This window comes from Nannobrachium achirus (assembly GCF_963921795.1).
Source record: "Nannobrachium achirus genome assembly, chromosome: 16".
NCBI lineage: Eukaryota > Metazoa > Chordata > Actinopteri > Myctophiformes > Myctophidae > Nannobrachium > Nannobrachium achirus.
Window position 1 is genome coordinate 32,718,048 of NC_137823.1, and position 12,450 is coordinate 32,730,497.

A 12,450-nucleotide genomic window follows, 5' to 3' on the forward strand; every position below is an offset into this window, starting at 1 on the left:
TTTTCGTGTTTGTGTGTACACGCACGCACGCACGCACGCACGCACGCACGCGACATAGCAAAAGCTATGTTTACATGTCAGTGGTGCTCAAACATAAGCCCTCCCCGGAGCCGTCCATGGAGGGGGGCGGGGTCTATTTTGCAAGCGGGCCTTTGACAGACAAGCGATCGCGCATGGCAGGCACCTTGCTCCTCACCTATTCCCCCGGCCGGGGGGGGGGGGGGGGGGGTCAGGTAAGAAGCAGAGCAGATCCGGTAACTGTTTATTGAGCGGCCCTGAGAGCCTGGTGGTGGCCCTCAACGCACGGGGAGTCGATGAGTCTGCACCCTAACCCATAATTACTCACCAGATGACAACGCCTTTACAAGGAGGGGGAGCGAGGGTGCATGGATGGAGGGGGGGGGAGGGATAAAAATCAATCATTGTTGAATTTCTATCAGTGAGCGTCCTGAAAATTACCTGTGCAGAAGAGAAGGCGAAATTACCACGTAATTCGATCCTTGTGCCCCCCCCCCCCCACCACCACCCCCACACACACACACAAATACACATGCAGTGGCGTCAGTTCAGCAAATGCTAAGGTATGGCAACATGACTGGTGTCTTGCACGCGCGCGAAGGCGCGAAGGCGCAAGACACCAGTCATGTTGCCATACCTTAGCAACAGGCATGATGAATTTATTTTAACTCATACAGTGCCACCGGCCACAAGGGGCGCTAGAGTGCCAGAAATTTCTCTATAGACCTTCGCTCTAGCTTCCGTCGACACTGTCCCAAGTGCCTTGGGATTTCACTCCAGCCAATGCTGTGGGTGACGAGAGGAGGAAGCTAGCTGACACGTAGCCAAAATGCTAACCCATTTAGAAGCCCGATCTAAAGCTATTTCAGTCGCAAAAAACTTTCTCTTTGGGTCTGGGAACACAATCCGGAGAAAATCCTGTCTAAAGATGTGATTTATTATTGGAGTGGGCGGCGCGATGCGGCCGTTAGCGCGACTACGGCCCGTGTATGGCCGAGTGTTGGCCTGGACCATGGATGGACGTTTAGACCGGGGCTTCGTTGAGGCCTCCGATTAAATAATTCATTTTATTAAATATCCCGAACTAGTTCGGGATAGGCACCCTGGAATACGTCGCGCCGCCGACAGTATATATAGAGGTTTTTGGGGGGGGGCTCTAAACTTTATTTTAAACCATTTTCAATGGAATAAATCGTCGGACCATCTAGCGTCTCTCGTTGGCAAGCGCTGGACGAGCAAGGACCACCCACGTTGCTCCAAGCAGCTCGGGGTAAGTAAAATAGCAAATAAAATATTGTATTGGATTGAAATAAAGCCAAACTTGTTCGGGATAGGCACTAATAGGGTTAAGAAGTACATTTTATTTTTTCCCCTGTAGCCAAGGTATGGCAGCTACCATACCTAGTCCTAGCCATACCCAATTGACGCCTCTGCACACATGCAGACCTCCCACGGACGGACAGACGAACTGTGAGCGCACAGAATAGCGATGAAAACCTCAACAGGATCCATTGGAAGGGATCCAAGGCTAAAAAGGTATTTCTCCATGTCTTTCTCTCTCTCTCTCTCTCTCTCTCTCTCTCTGCTTCTCTATGGCGTGGCGCTGTACAACGAGGCCAAAATGGACAACCAATCACCGGTAAAATTTTTTTAACAGGCTTTGATCAGGCATATTGACCAACGACGAGAGGCTGAGACAGCACACACTGAACGATGTTGTTGTGAATGCACAGTTAAAACATTTAAATTTGGTCAAATAGCGATCGATTGCAAATTAAAGTTTCGGGTCATTACAAGGGCAGTGGTGGAATAAGTACTCAGATGTTAAATAGAAGTACTTATAGCACAATATACAAATACTCTATTTGGTAAGTAAAAGGCCTGTATTCAAAATTAACTTGAGTAAAAGTACAAAACTATTGACATCAAAATATACTTTTTTTTAATTACATTAATAGCAGACTAAAAACTACAATATTTGTCTCTGAGATGTAATGGCGTAAAAGTATAAAGTATTGGAAAAAATGGAAATACAAAGTAAGGCTGCACCCACACCAAAGTACCTATGAGAGTGGAATCCCCATTCCACCAATGCATTTCAATGAGAATGGAGCGGTTTCATGCCAGTAGAGGATTTCTGCAAAAGAACGCTCCAGTCTCATTGAAATACATTGGCGGAATGAGGAATCTAGGTACTTTGGTGTGGGTGCAGCCTAAATTAAAAGTGTAAAACGTTTACTTTAGTAATTAAAGTACTTGAGTAAATGCCCAAATTTGTCAGAAATGTTCCAAAGTTTTCACAGAAATCTCAACGCATGCATGGCGTTGCATTGTTGTAGATCAGGTATCTTTGCTACTTTTGAACACATGGGCTCAAACTTTACAGTGCAGCCAGTACAGTCTACACAGTGTGCACGTGTGCTCGACACATTATCAATACCTTATTATTTGTGGTATTTTACAGTACAGCTGAAACACTGAAAAATTGCAAAAATAGCTGAACTACAAGCTCAATGTTCTGCCAATCCACTAGAAATGGCAGGGCGTGTGAAGTTTTGAAATGGCACAAAACGTTTGAGTACTTTAAATCCCACCACTGGGCAGAAAAACAGAAGCTATTCACATCACCTGCACTCCCCACTGAACCCAGCCAGAGTGCCAGGTCACGGCACTGCCGTCGGCAGGGGGACAACACGTCCCGCCCCGTCCCCAATGAGGGGGACGTGACAGCAGGCCTGCGGAGAAGGGAGGTCCTAAAGGTCTTCTCTCACAACGCTGAGGCTGTACTGTAGATCAGGGGTCTTCAACAGGGGGATCCGGGACGCCTAGGGGGTCCTCAGAGTTACTACAGGGGGTCCTTCAAATCTCTGTGTGATAGAAACCTTTTTTTCCTCCTTTTTTATATTAACCACTTGAACCCTAGTGTCCATATTCTGAGAACTTTAGCCAAAAATAGCAGATCTACAAGCTCACAAAGCCTCGCACTGCGAGGCGTTGTGAGCTTGTAGATCGGCTATTTTCGGCAAAGAGGTTTGGTGTAGAGGGGAAAAAGAGCAGACTAAGTACCGAGTGAAAGGTCAAGTTTATTAAGTATTGACGGTTCAAGTGGTTACATATCTGATAACACAAATTGACATGAATCCAAAATACACTGATGATTGTGCTGTCGAAACGATGAAACTATATGGAATCTGGGGGTCCCTGCTTCATCTCTCTCAGCTAAGGGGTCCTCAGCCTGAAAACGTTGTACGACCCCTGCTGTAGATGCCAGCCAGGCACTCCAGCATGAAGATCTTTCTCAGCTGGAAAAAAGCCTTTTCAAAGCAGCATTTACTGCACACTGCGTGACACTAAAACTCTCCAAGCTGCAATCAATACCAGTGAGATTATGTGTGCGAGGAGGGGTGGCGGTTGTGTGTTGTGTATGAAAAAATAAATGGACCTTTGGTCCTCTGTTGGTGCTATACTGTATATGTGGGTTGAATGCCCTGTGCAGAGATGAGCTTTTTGAATGGAGGAGGTGCTATAAAGATAGAGGGATCGTACTCCACAAAACTAAGTCATAACGTCTTCATTTTCTCTCAATTTGAACCCACGTGTCACAAAGAGAAATAAATCTGATTCAGCCTTCGGTGTTGGTCAGCGTGTCTTTGTGACACTTTGGCAAGTTTAAGAACCTTTGTTTTTCTGAGTACATTCCTCGGGGGCCGTCACAAGGGGGGAAAGTGGGACTGAGTTAGGGCCCAAGGTGGAGGGGCCTTAATTATTTTATATACTTTAGCTATTGAAAAATAGCAGATAAATATACAAGCTAACAGCACGGCACTGAGGGCCGCACAGCGAGCTTGTAGTAGATCTAGCTATTTTTGAAAAGTTGTGAAAATTTGAGCAAATCTTTGAATATATTATATGTATTTTTTAAGTGAACATTTGTAACTCTTCTTGCTTCTGGGGGTGTCCCTAGGAACTAAATATTTTGAGATGGGGGTCCGGTGCCAAATACATACCATTTTGGGGGTCCTTCACATGAAAAAGTTTGAGCACCACTGACATAGAAACAGGTTTTTCAAAAAACCTTGTTCGTTTGAGCTTGTATATCTGCTACTTTTCAATAGTTAAAGCACAACATAATGCGTTCCCAGTCTAAATGGGTTAAACCCCCTCCCCCTATGAAGAACATTCATGGGGGGCCCGCAGTGAATCCTTTTACCCAGGGCCCAGAACTTGGTGTGACACCCCTGCATTACTCCTACAGTAAACCATATAGCTGAATGCAACAATAAGGACCAAGCAACACAAGAAACCGGAGCCTGCTAGAACTCCTTTCAGTTCAACCCTAGATTATTCTTTATTGTTCCCCCTATAGCTCCCTTTTATAATCACTTTCTCACATCGACTCGCATCCTGTGGCTCTTCAATATGTTTACAGCCGTATGACTAAGTGGAACTGAGGTCTGATTAACGCAAAGAGAAGAAAAACAAGGGAGCACTTTCCACAGGCTGGTGAGAAATAGGGATGGGATGATAAGCGATATTATCGTTTATCGTGATAAAAAACACTCGCGATAATCGTATCGTGGAGATTTAATTTATCGTGATATCGTCCTCCGTCATGCACTGGGATCAATTCACCTTTTATTTGCCAAGCTGGATATCCGGTACCACTTAAACCCTCTATAATTGGTAAAAGGTACTTATAATTTACATACTTGATAGTCCTTTTGAGCGGTGGTTACACCGTCTCCTATACGTGGCCGTGTGTGTATGCGTCCGTCCGTCCGTCCGTGTGTGTGTGCGTGTCTGTATGTAGCCTGCAGGCCTGCAGTACCTTTTATGACCACACATGTTAAGGGAGGGGCGCTGTTGTTCAGGCCAGGCCAGACCAGGCACACACACACACACGCACGCACACACACACACACACACACACACACACACACACAGGGGGGAAGGGGGGGGGGGGTAAACCACCGCTCAGTTCACACGGGTGTGATTTTTTCACTCTATTACGCGTTGTGAGCTTGTAGATCGGCTATTTTTTGGCAAATGTTCCCCCCCAAGATAATGGTATTGATTATCGCGATAATAGTGTAAATCGCGATTTCTAATAATCGTGATCTGAAATTTTCATATCGTCCCATCCCTGGTTAGGAATATACACCCATATCAAAGTGCAGGACAGACAACCCAGCGGACTGGAAAAAGCAGTGGTCTCTCACACACACACACACACACACACACACACACACACACACACACACACACACACACACACACACACACACACACACACACACACACACACACACACACACACACACACACACACACACACACACACACACACACACACACACGCGCGCGCTAAATGAGCTGCCCGTCTCTGTTCCAAATGAGGGGAGTGCCGGAGTCTCCAAATGGCGCCGAGCTGCCTTTGATGACCCCATTTGTATTCAGCCGCTGCGCTGCTTTTCCCCGACCTACGAGTGGTGAGAGATAGATGCAGGCCAGCAGGCCCACCCTCCCACCTGCCTCCTGTGCTCGCTGAGCCACCGAAAACCAGACCCCCTGGTTACCTTTCAATCCCTCCCAGAAAGCCACCTGGCTCGGGTGTCGCCTCGCCATAATTCCCCACGCCAGAGACAAAAAGCTGGTCGGGTTTGGACCGCTTTCTCGCGCGGGGCCAGGTGTCTGGGCGCAAATGAAGCGTTTCTTTTTCATCTTTCTCGCGTGCGTGTGTGTGTGTGTGTGTGTTTGGGTGGAGTGGTGCACAGCCAGGGACATGCTGGGCCCCTGATTCAGCCCGGGAAAAAGAGTTGGAGAGGCCCTCATTGCGCGCTATAGAGAGAGATCTCTCTCTATAGCGCTGCTGCTACTCAAAGATTTGTGACAAAGTGACAAGCCAGTGGGCCAATTACATGAGTTATATTTCGTCGTTGTCGGGTGGAAACCTTGTATGTCCAAAACCGTGTGTTTTGTATTTACCATTTTAAAAATGATTTAAACTAGTAAAAACAGCCGATCTACAAGCACACAACGCCTCGCACCGCGAGGCGTTGTGTGCTTGTAGATCTGCTGTTTTCACTATGTTTGTGCGACGGCCTTGTATGATGAAAAAATGTACACATTTGAAACTTGGAGATACGAGGTTTCTGCCCGACAGTGATGATTTACTTTGTTGGCCGCCCAGCCCCCAAAATGGAACGAAGGCCGACATTTTATTTTTATTATTTTCCTAATGGCTGGCCTGGACCGGCCAGGAATGAACCAGCCGTTGGGGAGTTGTCCCGCTTTTCCCAATGGCCAGCAGCACGTCCCTGTGCACAGCCACAGCACGCACCAGCTTGGGGTGGCTATTAGCGGTCCACGTTCCAAATTCGGAGGTGTTTTTCCTTGCGTATTCTGGGCATAAAAAACTGTCTCCGAAGGAGGGTGGGGGGAAGGGAGGAGAGCAACGTGCAAAGTGTGTTAACAGGCAACATCTGTCTGTACTCGAGAAAAACAGGACAGTGTCGAGGAATAATAAGCAAGGCACGATCCCAGACAGGAGGAAGCCAAGCGTATCGCCTCGGCATTCTCCTCATGTTCTCCCCCTGCATGTGCCATTTGCTAGACCGGTGGTTCTCAATCCGTGGGTCGGGACCACCCCCAGGGGGGTCCTCAAATTATTTTGTGGGGGTCCCCAGATGATTGACTTAATGTGCAACGTTGTTTTCTACCCTCAACAGTAAACAAACCAACATAAAGTTTTAAGTGTATAGAGGGTATCTGCACGTTTCTAAAGTGACAACTTAAGGACTTTTTAATACCTCTGAAATGACAAATTAAACATCGGCCAAATTGTCAAATATTAGAGGCAGAAATTGTGAAAATAGCTGATCTACATGCTCACAACGCCTCGCAACGCGAGGCGTTGTGAGCATGTAGATCTGCTATTTTCACAATAGAACCGTGTTATACAAAATGTAATGCCTCAACTCTTAGTGCTCATCAGGGTGAGGGGGTCCCCAGTTAAAATATGATTATTTTGGGGGTTGTTGCCTAAAAAGGAGAACCACTGGGCTAGGGCACAGGGGGAGAAACAATAAAACTATACCCCAGAATAAAAGCAGGTGATGTCCATTGGGTGTCCATTTCCCCCAAATTTGAAACAAATCTCACAGCCGATGCGTTCAAACTAACAACTACTAATTGTTAACATTCAGATAACAGAGGGGGAGGTACCTGTGGGGAAGTGCTCGTTGATTGGCCAGTTGTCCACCTGCAACGTGGCATTGCCGCCGTTCCTGGTGAACCGCACCAGGTGGTATTTACCGTCGTTGATGGGCGTCGTGTCCTCCCTCACGCCGATATCCACCGTGCCGATGTTGAACGTCACCCCCACTTTGCCTTGCTCCTGTGAGGCGCGGAGAGAAAAGAAAAAAAAAACACACAGAAGAAACCACATAAGCTAGCAGTTACTGAGCTGATTTCAGACTCGCATTGAGTCTTGCGAAAGCAATTACAGACTCCTTTAGATTGCACAATGACAAAAGCGTCGTTTGCCATATGCAAACCCATTTCTGAAAGCCTGCTGAGTGCTATACAGCTGTAAAGGTACGGCGCCGCACTTAGCTCCGCATCCGCCGGCATTGTCGAAGCCGACAAAAGTGCGATTGTTGACTGCCATTGTCGAACAGTAATGAAACAGCAAACGCGACGGGAAAAAAAAGGTTGAATGGAAACGGGCGCGGTTGAATGCCCTCGGCCCCGGCGCTAATGGCGTACCACCTAAAGAACCTGCGGATGCTAGCTAGCTATGCTTCATTATTCCGCTGTAATGTGATGAAAATAGGCTGCCAGCGGAGATAGTAATGATGAGTAATGCACCCCGAATGAATCCTGTCACTGCAAAGCTGGCTGGACAGATGCCTTCTCTGCCGTGGCCCCTGCATTAACCGCGCGGACGCCATATGCTTTGTGGAGTCCTCGCGGAGCCGAGGCGGACACGTCTACCTACTGTGGCGTGACCCCACGATGACACACCGTCATTTATGCTCTGGCAGTGGCGTCGGTTCAGAACAAGCGAAGGTATGGCAACATGACTGGTGTCTTGCACGCGCGCCTTCGTTGCCATACCTTAGCAAGAGGCATGATACATTTATTTTAAATACATTTTATTTATTCCCCCCCTGTTTCTATGGTTTCAAAGAGACATTCATGGATTTAGATTTAAAAGTAGCTTTTATTTTCCCCTCTGGACCCAGAGGGGAAAAAATGTACGCCCCTGCGCTCTGGCGTGCAGCGGTGTCACTCACTAAAAATATGGATCTGCAAGGTTGTAGACCGGGGTTTTTTCGACACTCGACAATGTTCTAAGACTGGGGTCTTTGACAGGGGGTCAGGGACCCCTAGGGTGTCCTCAGAGTTGGGGGGTCCTTGCTTCATAAGGGGTCCTGCCTGAAAGGAACATTGGAAGACCCTTGTTCTGAGACAAAGAGTAAATCGGGCTTCATCCTCCACCTCAATCGCCAACCCCCTCCCTCTGCCCCTCTCATTTTCATCAATTGGTTGGGTTTTTTTTTATCGCGGGTGCTTGTGCATTCATGGGCACATCATGTATAGGCGTCATAAGGAACGGGTTTCAGCCGCGGAGGCCGGGGGTTTTGAGTGAGCAGCGATGAGGAGGCAAAGGCCGTTTGTTTTCCATTTGTTTTTAATCCCCCATCGGGATTCTCTCAGTGTAATTACCTACTTTAGAGGCTCTGAGCGGAGGGACTGTTTGTCATAACAAAACCAAAATTAGGATGCCTGGCACGCGAATGACTCGCGCCGCTAAGAGATCTGCCCCGTCTCCGACGCCAACACTCGGAACGTTGGGACTTTGATAATGTCAGCCCGCACTTAGCATCACCTGCCCAGGTCCGTGCACTGATTAGGGCACTGTACTTAATCGTACCAATCTGTTTTTAACATCACAGGGCCTCTCTTAATTGCTATAGCAAAAGCACTTATAACTCCAACCTATACTTAACAGCCTTGCAGTGTGCTCCGATATGGCAGATTATACGGCGTTGCGCTAGACCACCCACTGAGCTGTTATATTGAGTATTTTATAAGCTGCTACCTTATAGAAGGTGCTCCAGGCAATTGGGGGAAAATAAGCCGCCGTTTACGTGGGGGAGGTGGATATTATTCGCAGCAACCTTACTGTAGTCTACAGATGCAGCTTTTAACATTCAACGTTTGTACAATGCTGTATTTGCACGGTGGTTTTCAATGCACAAGAAAGAAGATATGACCTTAAGACACTGCGTGTAGAGTATTTTCCACCTCTGAGACCCAACGTCAAGCTTGTCTCTGTACTACTGCATACCAGGGGCGTCAATTGGGTATGGCAGGGGTATGCAGCTGCCATACCCTGGGTCCACGTCTCTTTGTCTATCTGTGCTGGTTATTATGTTGTTCAATTACAGTAAAATAACTACAAATGCAAAATTTAACAAAATGGTCACTTTAACAAGGTGTTATAATTATATTCTCCACACTTGTATTCTCCCCATCGTGACAAGATGGTATATTCCCAGGTTCCGCAGGTCAGCTGCACAGGTGCAATGCATTATTGTTAATTAGCCCTTCACTATGCCCCTCCCAATAAGCTTTTGTCCAATGCTAGCTTAGAATATGCCCCTCCCAAAAAGCTTTTGTCCAATGCAAGCTTAGAATAACTTCCTGCTTGCCAAGGCTGGGAGGGGCATAGTGAAGGGCTAATTGTGGCACATTTACTAACATGCCAAGTTTAGCAGCACTTGAACAACCGCTCCAGGCTGCCATATCCAGCCCAAGAAACCATAGAAACAGGGGGAAACTTAAAATAAATGTATCATGCCTGTTGAGCTAAGGTATGCCTGTTGAGCTAAGGTATGGCAACATGACTGGTGTCATGTTGCCATACCTTAGCTCCTTACCTTAGCGCCTTCGCGCGTGTGCAAGACACCAGTCATGTTGCCATACCTTAGCTTTTTCTGAACTGACACCACTGCTTGTCTCTGTACTGCATACTGGCGGTACCTAAGGAGGTGTGGGGCGCCGGCATGGAAGTCTACGGGCTTGTTGATCAAGCTTGTATCAATTGTACGCTCGTCTGATGAGAGCATCCTGGAAACGTGGAATGAAAACTACATGCAGCTCCCCTTCATGAAGCACCGCTCAATTAGAATGTTGTCTTTTGTTGCCGTGTGTTTTTCAGTTGCGGGGTTCAGGTGGTGCCGTGGGCGTTTTTGTGGATTGGCTGCGCAGAGCGTGATGTTTGGTAGTTAGCGAGCGGAGAGAGAAAGAGAAGTTCACGCTCGTTCAGCGTGAAAAGCAGGGTACTGTCGAATGAACCACCACTCATCGAAAACAAGCGGTAATTGTGCACAGCTCCCCAGGTAAGTCCTCTTTAACTGATAACTGGCCTGAGGATCTGGCTATGTAATACCTCATATATCGTCGTTGTCGGGTGGAAACCTTGTATCTCCAGGTTTCAAATTTGTATGTTCTTTCGCAAAGCAAAGCCCTGCTTCACACAAGGCTGTCGCACAAAAGTAGTGAAAACAGCAGATCTACAAGCACACAACGCCTTGTGGTGCGAGGCGTTGTGTGCTTGTAGATCGGCTGTTTTCACTAGTTGAAATCATTTTTAAAACGCTAAATGCGAAACGAACGGTTTTGGACGTACAAGGTTTTCACCCGACAACAACGATATATAATACTTTCACACTATTCCACACACACACGCACGCACGCACGCGCACACGCACACGCACACGCACACGCACACGCACACGCACACACGCACACACGCACACACGCACACACGCACACACCCTCCCCTTTTGTCTGCTTGGTAAAAAGAGACTTCAAGTCATTATAATGTGCTCAGGCCCACAATGCAGAGAACAGCGGTGGTGGTAGCTCGTCTCGGTAACAATCTTCCAGCGAGGCTCGCCTGCACGGTAAAAGGAACAACGCCGCAGACAAGAGAAACCCATCTGCTAAAAGCAGAGGCACGCGCCTCACAACTGCCTCGGCACTCACTTAACATCTCGCTCGGAGAGAGAGGCTGTAAAAGCCCTCTTTATTTAAGTAGTCATCGTTAAAATGGAAATGCCACTTAGAGTGGCACACAAACGGGGCGCGTGTGTGCGCACAGACATGCATATCGTCGTTGTCGGGCAGAAACCTCGTATCTCCAAGTTTCAAATTTGTAATTTTTTTCGCTAAGTAAAGCCCCGCTTCATCACACAAGTCCGTCGCACAAAAGTAGTGAAAACAGCTGATCTACAAGCACACAACGCCTCGCGGTGCGAGGCGTTGTGTGCTTGCAGATCGGCTGTTTTCACTAGTTTAGATCATTTTTAAAATGATAATTACAAAACAAACGGTTTTGCACATAAGGTTTCCACCCGACAACAACGATATCATATGCAGATCCAACACAGGCACATGCAAATGCCTGCATGTGAGAGTACATGCAGGCCTGCATGCACGCACGCACGCACGCCTGTACGCACACACGCACACACGCACACCCAAGCACGCAGGCACTCAAGCACGCACGCACGTGCTCACAAAAACATACTGTATGCGAGGCAGACTGGCTTAGGTAAGCATGCACACACAAATGTGCTGATAATTTAATGTGACAAGGGGGATGTCGGGATAGTGTGCACTGTGCTGTGAAAAAAACTATACTATAGAGGCTCCTGTCTGCTCCGGTTCACTAACGACGGGCATGGGATCGGTCACGATCAATCGCCAACGCGCTTGAAGGCGCCAAGGCGCAAAACAAATGACGTGGACGGACGCGCCATGCGCTATAGCCGTTAGGGATGGGATGATAAGCGATATTATCTTTTATCGTGATTAAAAAATACTCACGATAATCGTATCGTGGAGATTTAATTTATCGTGATATTGTCCTCCGTCATGCACTGGATCAATCCACCTTGTATTTGCCGGGCTGCGTATCCGGTACCACTTAAACCCACTATAACTGGTAAAAGGTATTTATAATATACTTGATACAGTCCTTTTTCCACTCTCTATCAAACGTCTTAGCCGATGTAGAAGCTCACAACTAGCTAAATGTTCCGCCCCAGGATAATGGATTTTGATTATCGCTGTAATATCGTAAATCGCGATTTCTTTTGCCACGATAATCGTGATATGACATTTTTCATAATATCATCCCATCCCTAATAACGGTACATCCTCCGTCCGTGACCTTCAGAAGCCCCCCTGGCAGCCCGGTGCTCCCCTGTGTGGTCCCATCAAAGCCACATCAGCGACCCACTAATACCTAACAAACAAAGACTGATCGTCAAGCCCCCCGGCCGCCGTGCAAACAAACAACGGAACACGACAAGCCGCCGCAGCACACCCCGCGGCTACCGCGGCGGGCTCGCCATG

General features: G+C 47.5%; 1 protein-coding gene across 1 annotated transcript in view; it reads right to left on the bottom strand.

The window, feature by feature from the left end:
• nrxn3b (neurexin 3b) overlaps positions 1-12,450 on the bottom strand; it is a gene marked incomplete at both ends in the record, with an annotated part of 590,571 nt that overhangs the window by 80,197 nt on the left and 497,924 nt on the right. Inside the window, one exon of the mRNA XM_080744342.1 lies at positions 7,243-7,414. Within this exon, the coding sequence (XP_080600468.1) occupies positions 7,243-7,414 (172 nt within the window). The remainder of the gene's footprint in view (positions 1-7,242; positions 7,415-12,450) is intronic.